This window comes from Microcebus murinus, chromosome 3 (assembly GCF_040939455.1).
Source record: "Microcebus murinus isolate Inina chromosome 3, M.murinus_Inina_mat1.0, whole genome shotgun sequence".
In the NCBI taxonomy this organism is placed as follows: Eukaryota; Metazoa; Chordata; class Mammalia; order Primates; family Cheirogaleidae; genus Microcebus; species Microcebus murinus.
Window position 1 is genome coordinate 60,195,383 of NC_134106.1, and position 24,618 is coordinate 60,220,000.

A 24,618-nucleotide genomic window follows, 5' to 3' on the forward strand; every position below is an offset into this window, starting at 1 on the left:
TTGTACCCTGAGGGTTAAAATTTTTCCTATATCATATCCAGTCCACCAAGAAATCCTGTTTGTTTGCCATATATATATTCCAAATATAACCACTTACACTTCTTTTCTTTTTTTGTTCAATATATTTTACCAAAATTACACATGCAAAGGTAAGTATAGTTAAGTTATATGCAAATAATTCTAAAGTGTTTATTGTGAGAAACAATAGTTCAGTTTTCCACTCTCTTCTTTTCTCCCCAAATCCTGCTCCCCGGAGGCAATCACTCTTTTGATGTTTACTTCTTTATAGAAGATGATTATGCATTTGAGCTTGTTAGTTTTTTTAATTGTGGTAACATACATGTAACATAAAATGTGCCATCTTCAACAATTTTTAGTGTACTCTTCTGTGGTATTAAGTACATTCAAATTGTTTTACAACAACCACTACCACACCATCTTCAGAACTTTTTCATCTTCCCCAACTAAAATTCTGTACCCATCGAACACTAAGTCACCATCTCCACTCCAGCAGATCCCAGAAAAACACAATCCTACTTTCTGTCTCTGTGAAGGTAGACTCATACAATATTTGTCCTTTTGTGCCTGACTTATTTCACTTAGCATAATGTCTCCAAGGTTTATCCACCCTGTAGCATTTGAATTTCTGTCAAAATGTCCCTCCTTTTTAAGGCTGAGTAATATTCCAGTGTGTATATATACTATACTTTGTTTACCCATTCCTCTGTCAAGAGATACTTGAGTTGCTTCTACCTTTTGGCTATTGTGGGCATTTTTTAGTTTTAAGCCTTATCTACTGACTTTCTACTATGGATAAGAAAAGATAAAAACCATACCTGTAACCTTGGAGAGACCACAATCTGGTTGGGCAGACAGACAAGTAAGGTAACGATCACATTAACAGAGCTTCTCACTGATGTGAGATGTCACTTTCAAGGGTACTAGTGGCTTTCTCCCTTCCCTATTCTCAGAGCTTAGCAACAAGCTGTCTCAGTAAGACTGAGTTAGCTCCATCTGAAAAACACTAGGTCTATTTTGTTGATAAAAGTATCACTAATATGAGAATTCTCCTAGCCAAGTCATTTCTCTGACCAGCAAAGATCCACTTAGCACATAGTTGACAAGATGGTCTCTGCCCTCCTCCCACCCTCACTGTAAATGATACAAGAGCAATATCCCTCTCCTGAGGCGTGTCCCAGTTTTTGTAGAGCAAAGCTAAACCTATCAGATCCCTCCATAGGATGACAGAAAAATGGCATTCCCATGCACTGTGCTGACCTTTCTACCATTAAGGTTTACTAAGGGGAAACTCATTTTGTACCTATATGATCTGACACTAATTTATGTGTATGTATGACACCACCTTTATCACTTATTAAATTCTTATATATATTTAGGTCAATTTCTATTATTTTATTCTATTCTACTTACTATCTAGTTTATTCTTATGATTCCATATTGTTTTAAGTATCATTATTCTTTAGTACAATCCAAGGTTCAATAAAAGACACAGTCTCTAAACAATGTAAATGTATGGTATAAGTATTGTAATAACTGATGTTATAAGTATTGCAAATAACTGCCCTTCCTCTAAACTTTCTCAGCAATGGTCTATTTTAAGATAAGCATACCACAAAGTACATTGAGAAACTACATGAAAATTTTCTCTTAAAGTTTAATAAAAGGAAAAGTCCTTCTAAAAAGCTGGTATATTTCACTTAGTCAAAACAAATAAATACTATATATGTCATATATGCACACATATACACACACCATATATTTCCTTTTTTTGAAAACTCAAAACCAAACTGTCATACTATCTTTAAAATAAGATTTAAAAAATAAATGATTTCTCTTCTCTCACCCCAACTCAATACTAGTAGAGGCACTGATCTTTTAAATTTAATGGTCATCTAATATATACGTACTTTTTAACTGAAATCAGGTTCAAAATATTTAGGAAGTTATATGTAATAGAAATATTTTTTTAAGACAAGCAGAAAAAATTTGTTTAAAAATGAGATACCACCTTACCCCTACTCCATCCAGATAGGCAAAAGCATATGAGCAAAAAATAGTATTAATACAAATATACGTATACCAAAATCAAGAAGAAAAGAGAATAAAAAGTAAATCTAGGAACACCATGCCAACTTCTTTGACTCCAAAGACCACATTCTGTGGACATTTTGCATAGCATCCAGCACACAAGAGGCTTCAACAACAAAACTGATTTTACATAGCAGTCATTACATGCATGTCCTGTGTGAACTCAGTCAGTAGTATTGTGGCAGATCTAAGTCAAAAGATGTTTAACACAATAAATAAAAGAATACATTTTGCTCCAGTGAAAACTTAACCAAAGAAAGTCAAGGGGTTGAAAAAACCATAGTGACAACTAATCTTACCCAAGGGTCAGTTTCTTTAAAACCAGTTATTAAAGGAAGAATGCCTAGGAGCCTTCGATATCTTTTATAGGCAATCAGTTCCTTTCCTTAACATCAGTTATATAACTCATATAATTTGGCACAGGCAAGTTAGAATTTTAAAAGTAAATAAATCTTTCCCTTTGTTAAAGGGCCTCACAGAGAAATCAACCTCGCCAAGAATGTTTACATTACAAATGATATTTAGTCTCACAAAGCCTAAGGCAAACCAATCAAAATAAGAAATACAGAACTTCTCTCCTGTACAAATCAATTCCATAACAAGTGAATTCCAGAAACCATTTTAAAAGAAAAACTAGAAAACAGTAGACAATTAACAAAGAACTTCTTTAGGCCTTTCTTAGAAAAATCAATTCAAGCTAAAATGATAATTCTAAAATAAGGTATGCATAGTATTTGGAAACACACAGAAATAAGATCAACACAGAAAATGGAGTAAGACGAAACAGAAGGTTTTTCTACCTGCTTTAAAGATGGCTTTATTTCCTGTGGCAGAACCCACATGTGTGCTTTCAATCAAATATCATGTTAAAAACAACAAGAAATGCAATAGGAAAACATGAAAGGTTTTTTGAAAATAAAAACACAACTGCTTAACTTAAAATTCAATACAGCAGTCCCCCTTATCCACAGAGAATACATTCCAAGACCCCCAGGCAATGCTTGAAACCATGTACAATACCAAATCCCATGTAACTATGTTTTTCCTATATATACATACTTATGAAAAAGTTTAACTTATAAATTAGGCACAGTAAGAGACTAACAATAATAACTAATAATAAAATTGAACAATTGTAACAATATGCCAGCATCACGACTCCTGTGCTTTGGGGCTACTATTAAGTAAAATCAGGGTTACTTGAACACAAGCACTGAGAAACTGTGACAGTCAATCTGATAATCAAGAGGGCTACTAAGTGACTAACAGGTGGGTAGAGTGAGTAGTATATACAGAGTGGATATACTAGACAAAGAAATTATTCACATCCCAGGCAGAATGAGCAGGACAGCCGATTTTATCACACTACTCAGAAGAGTACATAATTTAAAGTTTAAGAATTGTTTATTTCTGAAATTTTCCATTTAATATTTTTTTACTACAGTGGACTATGGGTGACTAAAACCATGGAGAGTGAAACCACAAATAAGAGTGAACTACTGTATAGTAATAACTATAAAATGGACAATTTTTAAATTCCTCTCCAGATTCCGCTATAGAATTAAACTTCTCTACTAGTTTTCACACTTGGACATTTTCTTATTTTTCTGTAGCTTCCCAGAGATATGAAGAAAGACGGAAGACTGAGAGACAAGTTCTTGCCACATCACCCATGCTGTCTAGCACTCCTAGATTCAAGCAATCCTCCTGCCTCAGCCTCCCAAGTAGCTGGGATTACAGGTGTACACCACCATGCCTGGCTCGACAGATAGCATTTTAAACCAGACTATACCACTATTTCCTAGATACAAAGGCAATATACAAATGAACAATTTAAAAAGTAATTCTATTTGAAGCCAAAATAACAGAGTTTATTACTTTTCTTTGCTGTGTAACAAATTACTACAAATTTAACAGCTTAAAACCACACACAATTATTATCTCAGAGTTTCCATGAATCAGGGTTCAGAATATTTTTGCTGAATCCTTTGCTCAGAGTCTCACCTGGCTGAAATCATGGTGTCAGTCACAGCTGTGCTCTATCTAATATGGAACTCAGGGTTCTCCTCTAAGTTCGTTCGGGTTGTTGCCAAAATTCACTTCTTTGTAGTTCTAGGACTGAGGTCCCCATTTTCTTGCTGGCTATCAGGAGGATTATTCTCAGCAACTCAAAGCTGCCTACACTTTCCTGCCATGTGGCCCTCTCTAAAACACAGCAGTTTGTTTCTTCAAGACCAACAATAGAATATCTGCTGCAGCTTCAAATCTAACTTCTTTAATCTCTGACCGCCTGATCTTCTTTCAAAGGAGCTCCCCTGATTAGATCAAGCCCACGCACTGACAAGGGGGATATTTTACAGGATGTACACACAGGATGCAAGAATCTTGGCGGCTATATTAGAATTCTGTCTACCACATTTAATCAAAGCAAAGAGCTTCCTGGTGATAAAGTTCTATCTAAAGACAACATACAACAGAATGGATAAGCTACATATAAAATTCAGATCATCCTCAAATAGTACTTTTGGCATTTTATCTTTTGATAAAATTGGATAACAAACAATTTGAGATTATAATCTCAGATAAATATTTAGAGCTTAATTTGCTCATTAGAGATTAATTAGGATAAAACTCATCTAATGATTTGTTTTGGCTGGTTTATTTGGAAGAGAGGCCAAACTACCAACCTGACTCCACTGTATTGAAGACAAAGTCCACCCATTGATCACTGCAGCAATTCAGAATACAGTGGGCAAAAAAATGAAAAGAGGGATATTCACCAAGAAAAAGCAATCACCTATATAATTTCTAGAAGAGTCTAGACCAACTATTATATTACGTAAAGACTTTCAAATCTTTTTTCTCAGTATAATTCTAAAGAAGGCTACTTATAAATAGTTTTTAAAGGAAGTTACAGGAGCAATATAAGAACAAGAACAGATTCTTCAAACCCAAAACCAAGATTTTGAACTAAAAGTAATAATGGTAAAGTTCTAAATGGCAGTACTGACAACGCTAAAATTGGAATTAGTAAATTAGAAGGCAAACACATGGGGGGAAATGACAAAAGGATGAAATTATGAAGGAAAAAGTAGGAGACAGGAAAGATATTTATCTTTCTAGGCTATATGATAGCAGATCATGGCAGCAACTAGCTAGAATCTATTTTTTCTTCCCCCTTATCTCACAGCCAAAGTGTATTTCCAAGCTACCCTTGTAATGTTTGCAGCTCTGGCCAATGTAATACTGGCAGAAGTGCTATGTGTCAGTCGCTTAACAACTTTAAGTTACAACATCCATAAAACCTCTGAGCATTACTTACTCTCTTTTCCCTTCTGCTGTACCTTGAACGCCACATGTTAAAGTGACAGAGCCACAGGTTGGAAAGAAAATCATTGCAAAGAAAACCACATTGCAAAGAAAGTGAAAGCCACATGTTAAAGTGACAGAGCCACAGGTTGGAAAGAAAATCAATGCAAAGAAAACCACAAATCAACAACACTAATTTGGGATTGACACAAGTAAGAAATAAACCACTTCCTCTCCCTCCTTTCTTTCTTTCTTTCTTCCCCCCACCCACCCAGCCGCCCACCTCCCCCACCCCCCAACCACCACCAACAGGGTCTCGTACTGTTGCCTGGGCTACAGTGTGGTGGCCTCAGCATAGCTCACTTCAGCCTCCAACTTCTGGGCTCAAGCAATCCTCCTGCTTAAGCATCCCAAGTAGTTGGGACTACAGCCACACACCAGCACACCTGGATAATTTTTCAATTTTTTCTAGAGATGGGGTCTCACTCTTGCCTAGGCTGGTCTCAAACTCCTGGCCTCAAGTGATCCACCTATCTTGGCCTCCCAAAGTACTAGGATTACAGGCATGAGGCAATGTGCCCCCAGCCCCTCTTTTCGAACATCCACAAACTCAAATAAATATTTACTGAACACCCACTATGTGCAAAGTATGTGGTAGTTTCTCTATTTTCCTTAATTTCTAGGTACTACAGAAAATTTTTAAATGTGTTAAGATATCTTTATTCAAAGATTTTATATATGTCATAGATTAGGATAATAATATATGCAATAAGAGCTACTCCTGAGATGAAAATTTGATATAAGGAAGACTTATCAGTTAATTATAAGTCCTGAATTCACAGAAGATTTATCCATCATATCTTTATATGACAAAAGTACAGCAAACAGCTAATAGTTTACACAAATTGAGTACCACAGCAAACAAATTAATTTCAACTTGACCTGAATTCTACTACAGGATCTGACCTTTACAAGTTATTAAACTTGAGCAAGTCACTTCCCTCCACTGGGCCTTAATTTCCTCAGATAAATAAAGAATGAGACCAGTTAAGCCTCACATTAAATAAATGGATTCCTCTTTCATCAAAAGGGAAGTAAATGTAATTTCTCAACCAGAAGCCTAAAAAAAGCAACTTTTAAAAAGGCAGCTTCCATAGAGGCTTTGTACTATACTCTCATATATTTTGAAAGCTTAGGAAAAACTTAGTCAACCACAATAAAGACTTGTCTTAAAGGAAACATTCATTCTTGCATTCCAAATATATACCCAGCAATGCAAGGGTATATTGTCAATGATTAGTTTTATTTCTTTACTACTATAAAAAATACATTATATGATTATTTCTATCAGTTTTATCAATAGCTAGTTTTATGTTTTTTTAATTTCAGAATATTAAGGAAGTACAATGTTTTTTACATAGATAACCTTGTATAATGCTTAAGTCAGGGCTACAGGTGTGTCCATCACCAGAATAGTGTTCACTGTACCCAATGGGTAAGTTTTTATCCCACTCCTCCTCTCCTACCCTTCCCCCCACTGTGGTTTTCAATGTCCTTTGCATTTCTTTGTGCCTATGTATACCCATCATTTAGCTCCCACTTATTAGAGAGAACCTCACTTTAGGGTAATGATCTCCAGTTCCATCCAAATTGCTGCAAAAGACATTATTTCATTCCTTTTTATGGCTGAGAAGTACTCCATGGCATATATAAACCATATTTTCTTTATCTACTTGTGAATTGATGGGCACTTAGGTTGGTTCCACATCATTGCAACTGTGAATTGTGCTGCAATAAACATTTTGAGTGCAGGTGTCTTTTGATAAAGTGATTTACTTTCCTTTGGGTCGATACCCAGCAGTGGGATTGCTGGATTGCTGGATCAAATGATAGGTCTACATTTAGTTCTTTGAGGAACTTCCATACTGTTTTCCACAGAGGTTGTACTAAGCTGCAGTCCCAACAAGAGTATATAAGTGTTCCTAGCTCTCTGTATCCATGCCAGCATCTATTATTTGCTGACTTTTTTTTTTTTTTTGAGACAGAGTCTCGCTTAATTGCCCAGGTTAGAGTGAGTGCCATGGCGTCAGCCTTGTTCACAGCAACCTCAAACTCCTGGGCTCAAGCAATCCTCCTGCCTCGGCCTCCCCAGTAGCTGGGACTACAGGCATGCACCACCATGCCCGGCTAATTTTTTTTTTCTATATATATCAGATGGCCAATTAATTTCTTTCTATTTATAGTAGAGACGGGATCTCACTCTTGCTCAGGGTGGTTTTGAACTCCTGACCTCGAGCGATCCGCCCGCCTCGGCCTCCCAAAGTGCTGGGATTACAGGCGTGAGCCACCGCACCCAGCCTGCTGACTTTTTAATAATGGCCATTCTGATAAGGGTAAGGTGATATTTCATTGTAGTTTTAATGAGTAATGATGTTGAGTATTTCTTCATGTTTGGAGGCCACTTCTCTATATTTTTTTTGAAAAACTTCTGTTCATGTCTTTTGCCTACCTTTTGATGGGGCTGTTTGTTTCTTCTGGCTGATTTGAGTTCTTTGTAGATTCTGGATATTAGTCCTTTGTCAGATGTATAGTTTGTGAATATTTTTTCCCATTTTATAGATTATCTATTCACTCTGTTAGTTATTTCCTTTGCTGTGTAGAAGCTTTTTAATTCAACTAAGTCCCATTTATTAATTTTTATTGCTGCTATCTTTGCCTTTGGGGTCTTAGTCATAAATTCTTTGCATAGCCAACGTCTAAAAGAATTTTTCCTATCTTTTCTTCTAGAATTTTTATGGTTTCATGCCTTACATTTAAGGGTTTTATCCATCCTGAATTAATTGTTTTATATGGTGAGAGACAGGAGTCCTGTTTCATTCTTCTGCATGTGACTATCCAATTTTCCTAGGACTATTTATTGAATAGGGATTCCTTTCCTCAGTTTGTGTTATTGTCTGATTTGTCAGAGATTAGCTGGTTATAGCTACATAGTTTTATTTCTGGGATCTTTATTCTGTTCCATTGGTCCCTGTCTCTACTATTATACCAATACCATGGTGTTTTGGTTACAATAGGCTTGCAGCATAATTTGAAGTCAGGTGATGTTATGCCTCCAGATTTGTTCTTGTTGCTTATAACTGCTTTAGCTATTTGGAGTCCTTTTTGGTTCTAAAGGAAGATTAGGATTTTTTCTAGGTTGGTGAAATAAGACATTAGTATTTTGATGGAAATGCATTGAATCTATAAATCACTTTGGGTAGTATGGACAGTTTGATTAGGTTAATTCTGCTAATCCATCAGAATCAGATGTTTTTCCATTTGTTTGTATCATCTGCGATTTCTTCCATCAGTGTTTTACAGTTCTCCTTGTAGAGATCTTTCACCTCCTTGGTTAAGTATATTCCTAGGTATTTTACTTTCTTTGTAGCTATTGTGAATGGTATTATGTCTTTGATTTGACTCTCAGCTTGACTGCTATTAGTATATAGAAAAGCTACTGCTTTGTGTACATTGATTTTGTAACCTAAGACTTTGCTGAATTTATTTATCAACACTAGGAGTCTTTTGGTCAAGTCTTTGGAGTTTTCTAGATACAAGATCATATTGTCAGCAAACAGGGATAGTTTGGCCACCTCTTTCCTGATCTGGATGCCCTTTATTTCTTTGTCTTCCCCCATTCTTCTGGCTAGGACTTCCAGTAATATGTTGAATAGAAGTGGTGACAGTGGACACTTTTGTCTTATTCCAGTTCTTTGGGGGAATGCTTTCAACTTTTCCCCACTCCACATGATGTTGGCTGTGGGTTTGTCATACATGTCTTTTATAATTTTGAGGTCTATTCCTAGTTTGATGAGGGTTTTTATCATGAAAAGATTCTGGATTTTATTGAATGCTTTTTCCACATCTATTGATACAATCACATGGTCTTTGTTTTTGTTTCTGTTTACATGGTGAATGGCATTTGTTGATTTGCATATGTTGAATCATCCTTGGATCCCTGGAATAAAACCCACTTGATCATGGTGAATTATCCTTTTAATGTGTTCTTGTATTTGGTTTGCTAGTATTTTGTTGAAGTTTATGCATCTATTATGATACGGAATATTGGTCTGTAGTTTTCTTTTTTTTTGTTGTTTCCTTTCCTGGCTTTGGTGTTAAGATGACACTGGCTTCATAGAATGAGTTAGCCCTCCTTCTTGATGTTATGGAACAATTTCTGTAGGATAGGTACCAGTTCTTCTTTGTAGGTCTGATAGAATCTGGCTGTGAATCCAACCGGTCCAGGGCTTTATTTTGTTGGGAGATTTTTTATTAGTGCTTCAATCTCACTGCTCATTATTAGTCTGTTCAGGATTTGTATTTCTTCCTGATTCAAGCCTGGGAGGTTGTATGTTTCCAGGAATTTATCCATTTCCTCTAGGTTTTCTAGTTTTTTCCATAGAGGTTTTTTGTAGTATTCATGGATAATATTTTGTATTTTCATGGTATCAGTTGTAATGCCTCTCTTTTTTCATTTCTGATTTAGCTTATTTAAGTCCTTTCTCTTTTATTTCTGGTTAATCTGGCTAGTAGTCTATCAATTTTGTTTATCTTTTCAAAGAACCAACTTTTTGTTTCATTGTTTTTTTGGTTTCCATTTCACTTAGTTCTCTGCTCTGAGCTTTGTTATTTCTTTTCTTCTGCTGGCTTTGGGTTTGGTTTGTTCTTTTTCTAGTTTAATTAGGTTGTTAATTCGTGATCTTTCTGTCTTTTTGATGAAGACATTTTAAGGCTATGAATTTTCCTCTTAGTACTATTTTTTCTGTATTCCATAGATTTTGAAAGCTTGTGTCCCCTTTGTCATTCAGTTCAAGGAATATTTTTATTTCCATCTTAGTTTCATCATTGACTCAGGTGTCATTCAGCAACAGGTTGTTTAATTTCCATGACTTTGTGTAGAATAAGTGTTTCTCTTGGAATTGACCTTTAGTTTTACTATGGTCTGAGAAGATACATGGTATGATTTCAAAATTTTTTTAATTTGCTGAGACTTGTTTTGTGGCCTAAGGTATGATCAATCTTGGAAAATGTCTCATGTGCTGATGAGAAGATTATGTATTCAGTAGCTTGGGGGTAGAATATTTAATAAATATCTGTTAGATCCATTTGTTCTAGAGTCTCATTTAAGTATATTGTTTCTTTATTCACTTTCTACTTTGATGATCTGTCTAGTTCTGTCAGTGGGGTGTTGAAGTCCCCAGCTATTAAAATGCTACAATTTATTTCTATGCTTAGATCTTGCAGAATTTGCTTCATGAACCTGAGAGCTCCTGTGTCAGGTGCATATATATTTAGGATTTATTGTGGTCTTCTTGTGGAATTACTCTCTTTACCTTTATATAATGATTATCTTTAACTTTTTTTAACCATTGTTGATTTAAAGTCTATTTTATCTGATATGAGAATGTCTACATCTGCTTGCTTTTAGTTTTCACTTGCATGAAATATTTTTTTTCATCCCTTTACCTTGAGTCTCTGTATCCTTGTGAATTAGATGTGTTTCCTGAAGACAGCAGATACTTGGGTTGCATTTTTTTTTTATCCATTCAGCTAGTCTTTGTCTTTTAAGTGGGGCATTCATACCATTCATGTTAAGTGATAGTATTGATATGTGGGATGCTATTCTGTTCATCATATTGGGTGATAGCTTAATTGTTTTGTTCTTTCTTGTGCTACTATTTTATAAGAGCTGTGAACTTTCACTTTTGGGTGTTTTTACAGTGTTTGGCATCTCTTGTGTTGTTCCACATATAATGCACTTTTGAGCATTTCCTGTAGAGCAGGGATAGTAGTAACAAATTCCTTTAGTGTTTGTTTGTCTGGAAAAGTCTTCATTTCTCTATAACTTATGAAACCTAGTTCTCCAGTACACAAAATTCTTGGCTGGCAGTTGTTCTGTCTAAGAAGACTAAAAATGAAGCCCCAATATCTTCTGACTTGTAAGGTCTCTGCTGAGAAATCTGCTGTTAGCCTGATGGGTTTTCCTTTGTAGGTTAGTTGTTGCTTTTGTCTTACAGCTTATACAATTTTCTTCTTCATTCTGACTTTGGCCAGGTTAATGATCGTGTGTTTTGGAGATGTCCTATTTCCTATGAATTCTCCTGGTGTTCGATGACAATTTTGTATCTACATATCTGAATTTCTGGTGGTATCAGGTAAGTTTTCCTCAATAATTCCCTCAAATAGGTTTTCCATGATTTTTGCTTTTTCTTCTTCTCCCTCTGGGAAAACTATAATTCATATATTGGCTTGTTTCATATAGTTCTATATTTCTCTGTGTGACCATTCATTCTTCTTTATTCTTTTCCCTCTGTCTTTGACTGACTGGGATCATTGAAAAGCCTTATCTTCAACCTCTTCTTCTACTTGGTCTAGTCTGTTGTTGAACTTTTCTGCTGTATTTTATAATTCCCTAAATGACTCTTCCATTTCTTTAAGTTCTGTTATATACTTTCTTATGTTGTCTATCTCTTTTGTAAGTTTTTCATATTGTTCATTCATGTCCTGAGATATATTTTGGTTTCCTTGTTTTGGTTTTCAACTTTCTCTTCAATTCCATTCATCTTCTTTGCCATCCATATTCTGAATTCTATTTCTGACATTTCTACAATTTCCTTTTGGTCGGGGTCCATTGCTATGGATCTACTGTGATCCTTTGGGAGTATCAAACTAGCTTGTTTTTTAATGTTGCCAGAATTCTTTTCCCAGATTCTTCTTAACTGAAACCTCTTCTCTCAGCTTAAGGCTGATAGGTTTGCAGAGCACCTGTTTTCCTTTGCTATGAACTCTCCTACTTAGTGAGAAGGAGGAGAAATCTCCAGGTAGCACTTTTGTGTTCTACTCCCGGAGGACTGACCCAGCAGGAGAGAGGTGGATGCACTAAGAGCCTGTAATGCAGCTGTTCTCCTGCATAGTCCTGTTCCCCTGTAGTTATCACAGTCAAAACTAGTGCTAGAAAATATTAATTTGGATTGGTGAGTTGCTCCCAAGGCTGCAGTTGAAAGTTTTAGGAGGGGGCTGAGCAAGTCCCTCTCTACGAGGTGAGTAGCATGACCTTGGCTGGGACCTGGGCAGGTCATGGGGCTGCAGCAAGCATGGACTAGTCTACAGGACGTCAGTAGATGTCTAGGCACAATCACAAGATCTTGGCCAGTGCATGAGTCGGTCATGGGACTTTGGCAGGTGCCTGGGCAGGTTGTGGGACCTTGGCAGGTGCCTGGGCAGATCATGGGACCTTGGCCAGCACCTGGGTGGATTGCAGGACCTTGGCAGGTGCCTGCACCACATCACGGGACCACAGCTAGCTGTGGGTCAGATCACAGAAACTTGGTGGGTGCTTGGGTGCATCACAGGACTGCATCAGGCAGTGGAGTGGGTTATGGGAACTTGGCAGGGGCCTATGTGGGGCAGGGGACCTTGGCAGGTACCTGGACAGGGCAGGGGTCTTGGCCATTGCCTGGGGGGGGGGGGTTGTGGGACTGCAGCCAGTGGTGTGTTGGCTCTTCAGGCCACAGCTGGGGGAGTGGGGGTGATGTTGGCACCCTGCTGGGGAGTCACAGTGGCTGGAGCTCTCCTTCTGCCCACATCCTACTGTGGTAGCTGCTGCAGTGCTACACAGGTGGCAGTGGCTGTGCTACAGAGATCCCAGCTAGTTTTAAACTCTGCACTTTATAAAGTATAACATTGACCAAATTTAAAAGAAGAAAGGGGAGGAGGAATATCTGTATTCCCCTAGGAAAGGGTCATTGGCAAATCTCTTTTGCTAGATCAAACAGACATTATAGATCAAAAAGACATCTGAATAGATTACCAAGGGTAGTTGATACCTAAAATAAAATTCAAAATCTAATCTATTCCCTCATTTCCCATAGAATGATAAAAACTACAAATGACCTATTCAAGAACACTGTTTATAGAACAAAAAAACTCTTTCCATACAACTGAATTTTTTCTATTTATTGTGGTAGGCTACATCATCAGGTATACTGAGAAATTTTAATAAAATCAATGTGATAAATTTCAAAAGAGCAAGTATTACTCCAAATCATTATTGCTCTTTCATTCACAAAGACAAAAGAAATTCAGATGCTCCTCATGGCATTGGTGACTTAGAGATGAAGATATTTTTATAAATCTAAATATTTCTAACACATTTGTTAATTTATAAGCTGTAAATAAACCTCTTTTTGTGATCATAATTGACCACATTTCCCAATAGGCCTTTTTTCATTGATACCTGTTAAAATCATAAATATTCATATATAATATGACATCTTGCTTATATAGTAAACAATTAGCCAAAGGCCTTTGCAATGCAATTTAAGTCATTAACTAGAAAGCAAACTTTAAAACATTTTGAGCTTCAAATTATATTCAAAGTCGTGGAAAGTATTCAAATAACAGAAAAATTTCTTCAAATCCCCATTATATAATCAGTCAGTATTTACTGAACATCCACGGAGCAAAACAATTGTCAATTGCTCTGTTAAAAAAATAAAAAAATAAATAAAAAACATTTTTAATCTTGTGTTTCCACAAAGATGAAAGATTTCCCTAAAATAATAAGAAACAATTAAGACACCTGGCAAAGAGAAACCTGTGTTTAACTGAATACTTGCAAAGCCATTGGACAACCTATCAGAAATCGAAGACCTACTTGCTTCATGGCAGTCTCTCCAATTTTGTCTGAATGTTTGCGAATGCTCTCCAGAAAGTCTTTGAGATCAGACATAGAAACATCCTTTATTTCCTCTCGAAGCTTGGGGATGTTGTCCACCATCACCTTGCAGAACCGGTAGTGGCTTACTTGAGGCAGATAGGTATGCTCTAAATGTTCCAGAGTTTTCAGTGCAGGATAATGCCTATAAAAGGAATTGATCACCTTTAACTCAACTCAGTCTTTAGGGTCACAGATATATTCCTCAGACAAAATGTCTAGCCTAATTTGGTATTCACTGTACATTAAGACAAATCCAGTATTAATTTTTAATAAAAATATCAATTAAAAAATCTCAAATTATTAAAAATTAATATGTTTTAAAAGACTAGGAAATTATAATCAAAAAGATTTTTTTTTCCTGAGGCAGGGTCCCGTTCTGTTGCCAGAGGCTCAGTGGCATCATTATAGTTTACTGCAACCTCAAACTCCTGGGCTCAAACAATCTTCCTGCTTTAGCGTCCCAAGTAGCTGGGACTACAGGTGTGTACTACCACACCTGGCTAATTTTTCTTTCTTTCTTTCTTTCTTTCTTTCTTTCTTTATTTTATAGAGATGAGGTCTTGCTCATGCTCAGGGTGGGCTCATGCTCAGGCTGGTCTCAAACTCCTGACCTGAAATGATCCTCCCACCTCAGCCTCCCAAAGTGCTAGAATTACAGGTTTGAGCGACCAGCTCAAAAAAGATTTTATCCAAAATATGCATAAAACTTAGGATATCTACCAATGAAATAATTCCACAAAGAATAAAGAAAATAAAAAATGATCATCTCAGTGCCAACGAAAAAAAAAAATCCTACAAAATGAAGTACCCCCCTCCCCCAAAAAAGAGAAGTAGTAGCCAAGGTTAAACTTTCAACTACAACAGAGGAAATAGCTTAGCAAATCTTCTACCCCAAAAATAAATATAAAATAGACAAAACTATCCAAAACAACCATTTTCAGCGCTCTGGAAATTGACCAAAGAAGAACAACACTGTTAATTCATGAAAACTGCCCAACAGTGGGACTGTGTAGTACTCCTGCCTGGGGCTACTTCCATCACCCTGCCCCTTCAATTCCTCTGCCCCAAGGCATTGGCCATGGCTAGTCATGAAAACCAGCAGCTTCACTGACATTAGGAGCTAATATGATTTGAAGCAGAGGATGAAAAACCCATATTAAGTTGCACTGTGAGTAAAAGTAACAAACTCAGTAAAAATAAATAACTAAATAAATAAAACCTCCAGTTTTACTGGCCTAAAGTTGCAATCTGTGTTGGGGTAAACAACAGACTGTAGAACTAACCAGAAATATAATAGGAAGGTCACTGAAATAAGAGACCTATAGAACAGCTTGATAAGCTCTCTGCAAGTCTCTAGCTGACTGAGAGGCTATGCACACATGCAAGGGACAGCTAAAAGGACCTAAGCACTCCACACATCCCTAGTTTACTAGAAGGCTATAGGCAGGCACCTGTGTGCCTAGCATAAAGTAAAAGCACAGGCAGACTTGGAAAGGGCCTGAACCTTTAATCCACTTCCTTACCCACATACAAATCCATTGGCAAAGAATGAAAACTTTACCAGCTCCAGTCTGTTTGAGCACAACCTTTGATCAATCATTAGCTGATTACTATTCAAAAATGAAAGTGAAATATCAATACAATACCTTCCCAGATAAACAAAGACTGAAAGAATTCCTTGCTAGCAGACCTGCCTTACAAGAAATACTAAAGGAAGCCTGAAAGGAAATGACAGCAGATGGTAACTTGATTCACAGAAAGAAATGAAGAACATGGGAAATAGTAAATATATGCTAAATATAAAAGACTGAATTAACATATTTTTTCTCTTTTCTTAACTTCTTTAAAAGATATTTAAAAGCAATCATATAACACTATACTGTTGGGTTTATAAAATACATAAAAGTAATATATATAACAACAGTAGCACAAAAGAGGAGAAAATAAATGGAGCTATGTTGAATCAAAACTACTAGTATATATTATAACAAATTTGTATCAACAGTGACCTACGGTAGACTGTAATAAGCTAAGATACATATTATAATCCATAGAGCAACCTCTAAAAAATATCAAAAACATATTATTTAAAAATCAAAAGAATTAAAATAACATGGTACAAAATTAACAGAAAAGAAACCAGTAAAGGAGGAATAAAAACAAAAAGACATGAAAAATATGGAAAACAAAGAGCAAAATCCAATGGTATCAATAATTACATTAAATGTAAAGGAATTAAACACACCAATCAGAAAGCACACATCATCAATACAAGATTTTAAAAGGATAATCCAAATACATACTATCTATAAGAAACACACATTAGATTCAAAGATACAAAGAATTTGAAAGAAAAAGATGGAAGACGATATACTATACAAAAAGTAATCCTAAAAGAGTAGAAATGGCTATATTAATACGAGATACAAAAAACTTTAAGATAATACATATTGCTAATAACAGAGAAACATTTCATAATAATAAAACGGACATTATTTATCTGATAGGTGGTAAAGCTTCTATAAGCATAAGAGGACAAATAAAACTAAGATTGATAAAGGTGAGTAGATAAAAACAAAATAAGTTATGCATAAAAAATATTATAAGAATAATATTAAGAGAAAACAAAAAGCTTGTAAAGATTGTTTATAATGTATTAATATATAAAAGATTAATAAACTTGAGTTCTTTTTTTAAAAAAGCAATGAATAAAGAAAATTCACAAAAGAACAACAACAAAAAAAGAAGTTAAACTTATATGTGAAGAAATGCAAATGAAAAACATAATTTGCCACTCAAACTGCCAAAGATTTCCTAAAAGATAATGTGTATCATGTCAGGGGTTTCAGTGAATAGGAATTCACAGCCTGCCGGCAAACAAACTTTTATTAATGACAGAAGTTTACAATGAGGAATTTTAGCAAAACAACTATGCTAAACAATTGCATTTCCAAAACATACAAAAATATGTATTAGCCTCTTGAATTGTAGAGCTATTTATATTAGGGAAAAAAAAGACTAACCTAGATGTCTAATAACAAGGAATTTGTTAAACACATTTGATATGTCCATGTAGTAAAATACTAATAAAATAGAAAATGTTTACAATATTATTGAATGAAAATCATTAGAAAAAATAGATCTTATCAACTTTTCAGCCTTTTGGCTAAAACTAAGTATAGTATCTATTCTTATCTGTTTAATTTCTGATGCATCCCTATCAGAGGACAATACATGAAACAGACTTTTGGAGCCAGGAGATAGAATGGGCGCTTGCTTCATCCACTCCACACATCAACCTGACATTACAGTACCTCCGGGAACACTACACCAATTGAAAAAAAATAGATCTCACAAGTATAATCATAATGAGTTTCAAAATTATAAATATGTACACATGTATAAATTATGAATATGTAGGTATACAATATATATCACTGAATACACACACACACAAAAGTGCAGAGAGAAATAATGAGAAAAATATATGTAAAAATGTTAACCATGATTTTCTTACTTTGGACAATAACCTTATGAGGGATAATTTTCTTCTTCATACTTTTAATTCCCTAATTTCCACATTTCCCATGACATATTTAGTATAGGAAAAATTCAGTTTCATCCCTATAAATAAAAAAGAATCATAGCTGTATTTTAGACTTTTAAGAATGATGTTCACAGCAGATATACTTAAGCTCTTCTTACTCTAGTGAACTTAGTACTACAAACACTAAAGACTAGAGACTGGTTTTATTTGCTGTATTTCTTATTTTCCCTCATGTGTTCCAAAAATCAAAATCTTAGTCCAAATCAATGGAGGGAAGAAAAGTCTATTCCTCCTAAATTTAGAAATAAAAGTAAAAATACAGTTAAATCTGAAATAGTTGCTTTTATTAAAATTTTACAGGCTCAAAAACAATACAATTCACATGGTTTAGTGTAAACAGAATGGTGTTTATACTACAATTAGGTATGAAGAGCTATGTGCAATAAAATGCAGTTCCTCTAGAGAGAAACTTTAGAATGGATAGAAAGCCAGAAATTAAGCCCAAAAGATAAACACACTTTGGGGTTTAGTTATATTTTGGAACATTGTTTATAAAATGAGAAAAATCCAACAATGTTGCCTGCAGACACAAGGCATATTCACTGATGAGACACATGGCTCATGCTGAAAACATCTGGTCTGTCAAATAGCTCCACATTTTTCAAGGCTAATTAGTACAAAACCCAGTGATTCCTGGCAACAAAGAATGTTACCGTATTTTCCCAATGTCCCTTCCCTAGCATACACATGTTCCTACTATAATAGATCAATACATTTTTTAAATTTCTAGCCTTTTTAAATATCAGTATCAATTTAAAGAATGACAGACAATTAAATACCTATATAACCAAGCACCAAAAGAAAAAAACTATTTCTAATGGCCATAGGGATCCAGAACTAGATTATGATGTGACTTTTGACAACCTCCAAACATTATTAAAACTGAATCAAAAGCCAAATTTGTAAGTTTCATTTGCATGTATGCTCATTCTCTCCCCTCTCCCCATGCAGGCTCCCTACCTTATAGAGATGTAAGCAGAAATAAAGTAAAGAAAAGAAAAGCACAGGATAAAAAGGAAGAAGGCAGGAAAAGAGGACCAAATAATCCTATAAACTGAATAACTAAGGTCAGAATAACTTAGACATAGTTGAATGCTATAGTGAAAAGAGGAATGTTAATTCCTCTTTTCCAAATTACCAAAGTACCAAATTAAATTTTGGTACTTTCTTGCCATGGCATGGAATTCTTTCAAAATGATGTTTTTTAAAATTCTAGTAAGTGATCCTTGAAAGGAAATCATAACTATCTATAAGAAACCTTTTAAAATTTAAAGTATAAAATATGAAATAAAAGCTTTCACTGTAGGAAAGTAGTAGTGCCTTTCCTAACCAAAGATCATCATTAACAAATATTCAATCCCGCTATGTGCTAGAGATAGAAGATACTCAGTTATCTTTCCTTAGGAAGCATAAAGCCCAGCAGTATAATCAGTATTTATAGCTTTAAAACAAATAACTATACTTCCAGCCATGAAAGCCTAACGAGGAACAGACATGACCTCCCATTTATAAACAAGTAGAATACTGGGTAAAATATATAAAACAACTGTTTTCAGACATTGGACATTAGGCAACACAGAACTATGATCTCTGAAAAAAGGGAAACAAATAAGGTGAGTTTAATAATTACTTGGCTTATCTACATAAAGTTGATTTCTAGATCATGGACACAGCCAGAGAAAACTCAAACAGCTCAGCAGCCTTCCTGACTTTATAGTTAGGAAAGTTGAGGCAGCTTGAACTTTTGTGGCAAAGTTCTCCCAAAAAACAAAGCAATACAGAAAAAGAACTGCAGAAATCCACACAGGAGTCTCCTAGAGTCTGCTGAGTACTAAGACTGGCAGGGGAAAAGTGAAATTCCACATGGATAGGCAAAAAAAGGAAGGAAGGACTGGAAAGGGAAGATGGAAGTGAGAGAAAGGAAGGGGAGACCAATGAGGGTTATGTAAGAGGAACAGTTCAAGGAGCTCAGACAAAGAAGAGAAATACTGGAACTCTGCAGAGCCAAAGGGAAGAGTCCTCAGGGACTCCTGAATTATTCAGAGTAGATTACAGAAGGATCAAGTCTTATTTAGTAAAGCTGAACTGACCCTGGAATGAAGGCGGGCCTAGAAGAGCTTAAATATGGGATTTGAAAATATTAAACTGATCTACAACAAACTGAACTATTTGCCAAAAGAAAGCCCAACACTCTCTAAGAAAAAAAAGCCCCCCAAAATCCAGATACTCATCAACATATCATAATATTCGTTATCTAATCAAAATTACTGGACATGATAAGAAGCAAAACATTGACCTGACCAGGAAAAACAAAATCAATCTGCAGAAAGAGATCCCAAAATGCCAGAAGTGGCAGAATTAGCAAAGAAGCACATGAAAACAGCTATGAGAACTATATACATGTATTTAAAGAAATACACAAAAATAATAAGAGAAATAAAATGTAAAAAAACTAAACATAACCTCTGAACATGAAAAATATATTATCTGAAATTTCACTGGATGGAATTAAAAGATTACACAATGTAAATGAGAGACAGAGAGATCAGTACATCTGAACATAGCAATAAAATCTTATACAAATAAAGCACAGAGAAAAGAAAGACTGGGGTGAATAAAAGAATAGATCCTCAAGTCACTTGTGGGATTATATCAAGCAGTCCAACATAGATGTAACTGAAGCCTTACAATGGGAAAAAGACAGAAAGAATATTTGGAAAAATAATGTCTGAACATTTCCAGATTTTATGAAAGCTGTAAACCCACAAATCCAAACAAACCACAAGCAGATAAATACACGTGTCCACACACGCACACATATTTACACTAAATCAAATTGCTAAATACAAATGATAAAGACAAAAGCTTTTAAACACCTGGCAAAAAGACATTATGTACAGAGAAACAAGGGTAAGACTGTTTATATACCTCTCCTCAGAAACTACACAAGCCAGAAGGCAATGAAATGATATCTTATGAAGTAACGAAACTATAAATCTACAATTCTATATCTATCAAAAATATTTTCTATATCTATCAAAAATTATTCAACCCAGTCGTTCTTTTCTCTGTGCTTTATTTGTGTGATGTACTGATCTTGTTCGCTCTCGTTTACATTGTGTAACGTTTTAATTCCATTCAGTGAAATTATCATTTCAGATAATATATTTTTCATATTTTTGAAAGTGAACATCCACTAGGATGGCTATAATCAAAAAGACAGGCAATAGTAAGTATTGACTAGTATATGCAGAAATTGGAATGTTCATATACTGCTGTTGGGAAGACAAAAAGGTGCAGCTGCTTTGGAAAACAGTCTAACAGTTCCTCAAAAGGATAAAACACACAGTTACCCTATGGCCCAGAAATCCCACTCCTAAGTATATTCCCAAGAAAACTGAAAGCATATGCCCACATAAAACCTTGTAAATGATTATTTGTAGCAATATTATTCATAATAGCTAAGAAGTCAAAACAACTCAAATTTTCATCAACTGATGAAAAGATAAACTGTGGCATATCCATACATTGAAAGAGTATTCAGTCATAAAAAGGAATAAAGTAATGATACATGCTACAATGTGGATGAATCTTGAAAATGCTATGCTAAGTGGAAAAAGTCAAACACAAAAGGCCACATATTATATGATTCCGTTTATATGAGATGTTCAGAATAGGCAAATCTATGGAGACAGAAAGTAGATTAGTGGTTGCCAGGGCTGAGAGGAAAGAGGAATGGGCATAAAATTTATTTTGGGGGTAATGAAAATGTTCTAGAATCAGGTAGTAGTGATGATGGCACAATCCTGTGAATATACTACAAACCACTGAATTGTACACATAAAAATGGTGTTATGAAATGTGAATTATACCTCAATTTTTAAAATGAAGGTGAAATAAAGACTTTTTGAAAAATATTGTATTTCTTTATTTACTAGTGAGATGTTTAAAAAGAAATATTGTATTTCGGAGAGAATTCATAACCAGCGACTGATCTAACAAGAAATATTAAAAGATGTTCTTCAAGCAAAAGGAAAAAATAACATCAGATGAAATAAAAAGTGCCAGAAGTGGTAAACATGTAGGTAAACAGAAAAAACTGTTTCTATTATTTTTTAATTTCTTTAAAAAGTAAAAGATGGTTTATAACAAAAATGAACATGTATTGTGAGCACTATATACCATATAGTATAATAACACAAAGGAGGATAAAATGAAAGTATATCATTATAAAATCTTGTATTGTGTATAATTTCATATAATATTATTTACAGATCCACTGTTATATTAAATATATACATTATAAAGCTTAAATCAACCATTAAGAAAATATAGTCAGCCTTCTGAATCCACAGGTTCCTTATTCATGGATTCAACCAACTGCAGATTGAAAATATTCAGAAAAATACAATAAAAAATAACAATAGAACAATCACAAATAATACAAATTAAAAAACAATATAGTATAGTTGTATTTATATAACATTTATATTGTCTTATATATTATGAGTAATCTAGAGATAATTTAAAGTATATAAAAGGATATGCATAGGTTATACACAAACCACAGTATTTTCTATGAGGGACTTGAGCATCTACATATTTTAGTGTCCATGGAGGTCGGGCCTGTAACAAATACCCTGAGGATACCAAGGGACAACTTTGTAAAACACAGAAGTACAGATAATAAGGCATTAGTGAATATAAAATGCAATCCTAAAATATAGTCAACTGATTAAAAAGAAGGCAGTAAAAGATAAGACAAATGAAAAATAAATTAGAAGACAGTAGATTTAAACCCGTATATTGATAATTCCATTAAATGTAAAAGATCTCAACAGACTAATTTAAGGACAGAGATTGTCAAACAAGAGCTTTTTTAAAAAGCAAGCTCATACATACATAATGAGTGAGATGTGCACCATCTGGGGGATGGTCATGATGGAGACTCAGACTTTTGGGGGGAGGGGGGGAAATGGGCATTTATTGAAACCTTAAAATCTGTACCCCCATAATATGCCGAAATAAAAAAAATAAAAAAATAAAAAAGCAAGCTCAGTTTACAAAACAACTGGCCTGTAATCTTCAAAAGGGACAAGCTCATAAAAGTCAAGGAAATACTGAGAACAGTTACAGACTAAAGAAGACTAGAGAGACGTAACAGCTAAACGCAACACATGATTTGAGGTAGATTCTTTTGCTATAAAGGACATGATTTAGACAACTGGCAAAACTTGAATTACATATGAGGATTAGATGCTAGTAATACAGCAATGTTAATTTCCATTCGCTATCGCACTGTAGCTGCATAGGAGAACGTCTTTATCTATAGGAAATTTGGGGATGATGGTGCATCATTTTAGCAACTTACTTTCAACTGTTTCAGGGAAAAGACACAATTATGTATAGTGAACTTAAAAATGTTTAAAAATAAAATTTTTTAAACCCACAAAATAAATTTGACTATGTCAAAACTTAAAACTACCATACGACAAAAAATACTAACTGTGCAAAGTTAACAGATAAGCCACATCTTAGAAGACAGTATTTGCAGCATATAACAGGAAGAGGCATTCAAAGTATATAATGAATTCCTATGAATGAAAAAGAAAACAATGGACAATCTAAGAGAAAAGTAAAGAGAAAACCCAACTACCCCAAAATTAATCTCATTAGTAATCTAATAAAAAAGATGAAAAATCATAATGATCTTCATTTCACAATCAGACTGGCAAAAACCAAAATGTTCAACAATATAGATGTTACCAAGAGGAAGAGTAATAAGACCTCTCAAAAAATATCAGTGATAATGTAAAAGGGTAAATCATTTTGGAGAACAACAGTAAAATCAAAGACATATATACCCTTTCTTTGATCCAACTAATGTCCTTCTGGATATGAACTGCAGATTAGCAGAATTGGCACCACCTGGGAGCTTAGTAGAAAATGCAAACTCACAGGAATTACCCCAGACCTACTCAATCAGCATCAACACTTAACTAGATTGGCAGAATCAGTATCACCTGGGAGCTTAGTAGAAAATGCAAAATCTCAGGAATTACCCCAGACCTACTCAATCAGCATCCACATTTACCTCCATTAGCAGAATTTGCATCACCTGGGAGCTTAGTACAAAATGCAGAATCTCAGGAATTACCCCAGACCTACTCAATCGCATTTACATTTACCTAGGTTAGCAGAATGGAATCATCTGGAAGCTTAGTAGAAAATGCAGAATCCCAGGAATTACCCCAGACCTACTCAATCAGCATCTACATTTCACTAAATTGACAGGATTAGCATCACCTGGGAGCTTAGTAGAAAATGCAGAATCTCAGGAATTACCCCAGACCTACTCAATCAGAGTCTATATTTAACTAGATTAGTAGAATTGGCATCACCTGGGAGCTTAGTAGAAAATGCAGAATCTCAGGAATTACCCCAGACCTACTCAATCAAAATCTACATTTAACTAGATTAGTAGAATTGGCATCACCTGGGAGTTGAGTAGAAAATGCAGAATCTCAGGAATTATACAGACCTACTCAATCAGCATCTACATTTACCTACATTAGCAGAATTGGCATCACCTGGGAGCTTAGTAGAAAATGCAGAATCTCAGGATTTACCCCAGACCTACTCAATCAGAATCTACATTTCACTAGATTAGTAGAATTGGCATACCTGGGAGCTTAGTAGAAAATGCAGAATCTCAGGATTTACCCCAGACCTACTCAATCAGAATCTACATTTCACTAGATTAGTAGAATTGGCATACCTGGGAGCTTAGTAGAAAATGCAGAATCTCAGGAATTATACAGACCTACTCAATCAG

At 35.0% G+C, this 24,618-nt stretch overlaps 1 protein-coding gene and 1 non-coding gene across 3 annotated transcripts in view; one reads left to right on the forward strand and one right to left on the reverse strand.

The window, feature by feature from the left end:
* Positions 1 to 24,618, reverse strand: part of EXOC6B (exocyst complex component 6B) — a 563,942-nt gene that overhangs the window by 440,920 nt on the left and 98,404 nt on the right. For both annotated transcript variants that reach the window (XM_012750057.2, XM_012750059.2), the window contains one exon: positions 14,114 to 14,318. In XM_012750057.2, the coding sequence (XP_012605511.1) occupies positions 14,114 to 14,318 (205 nt within the window). The remainder of the gene's footprint in view (positions 1 to 14,113; positions 14,319 to 24,618) is intronic.
* On the forward strand, positions 17,323 to 17,512 carry LOC142870225 (U2 spliceosomal RNA). The gene has a single exon (XR_012918672.1). It is a non-coding gene; the product is annotated as a U2 spliceosomal RNA (small nuclear RNA).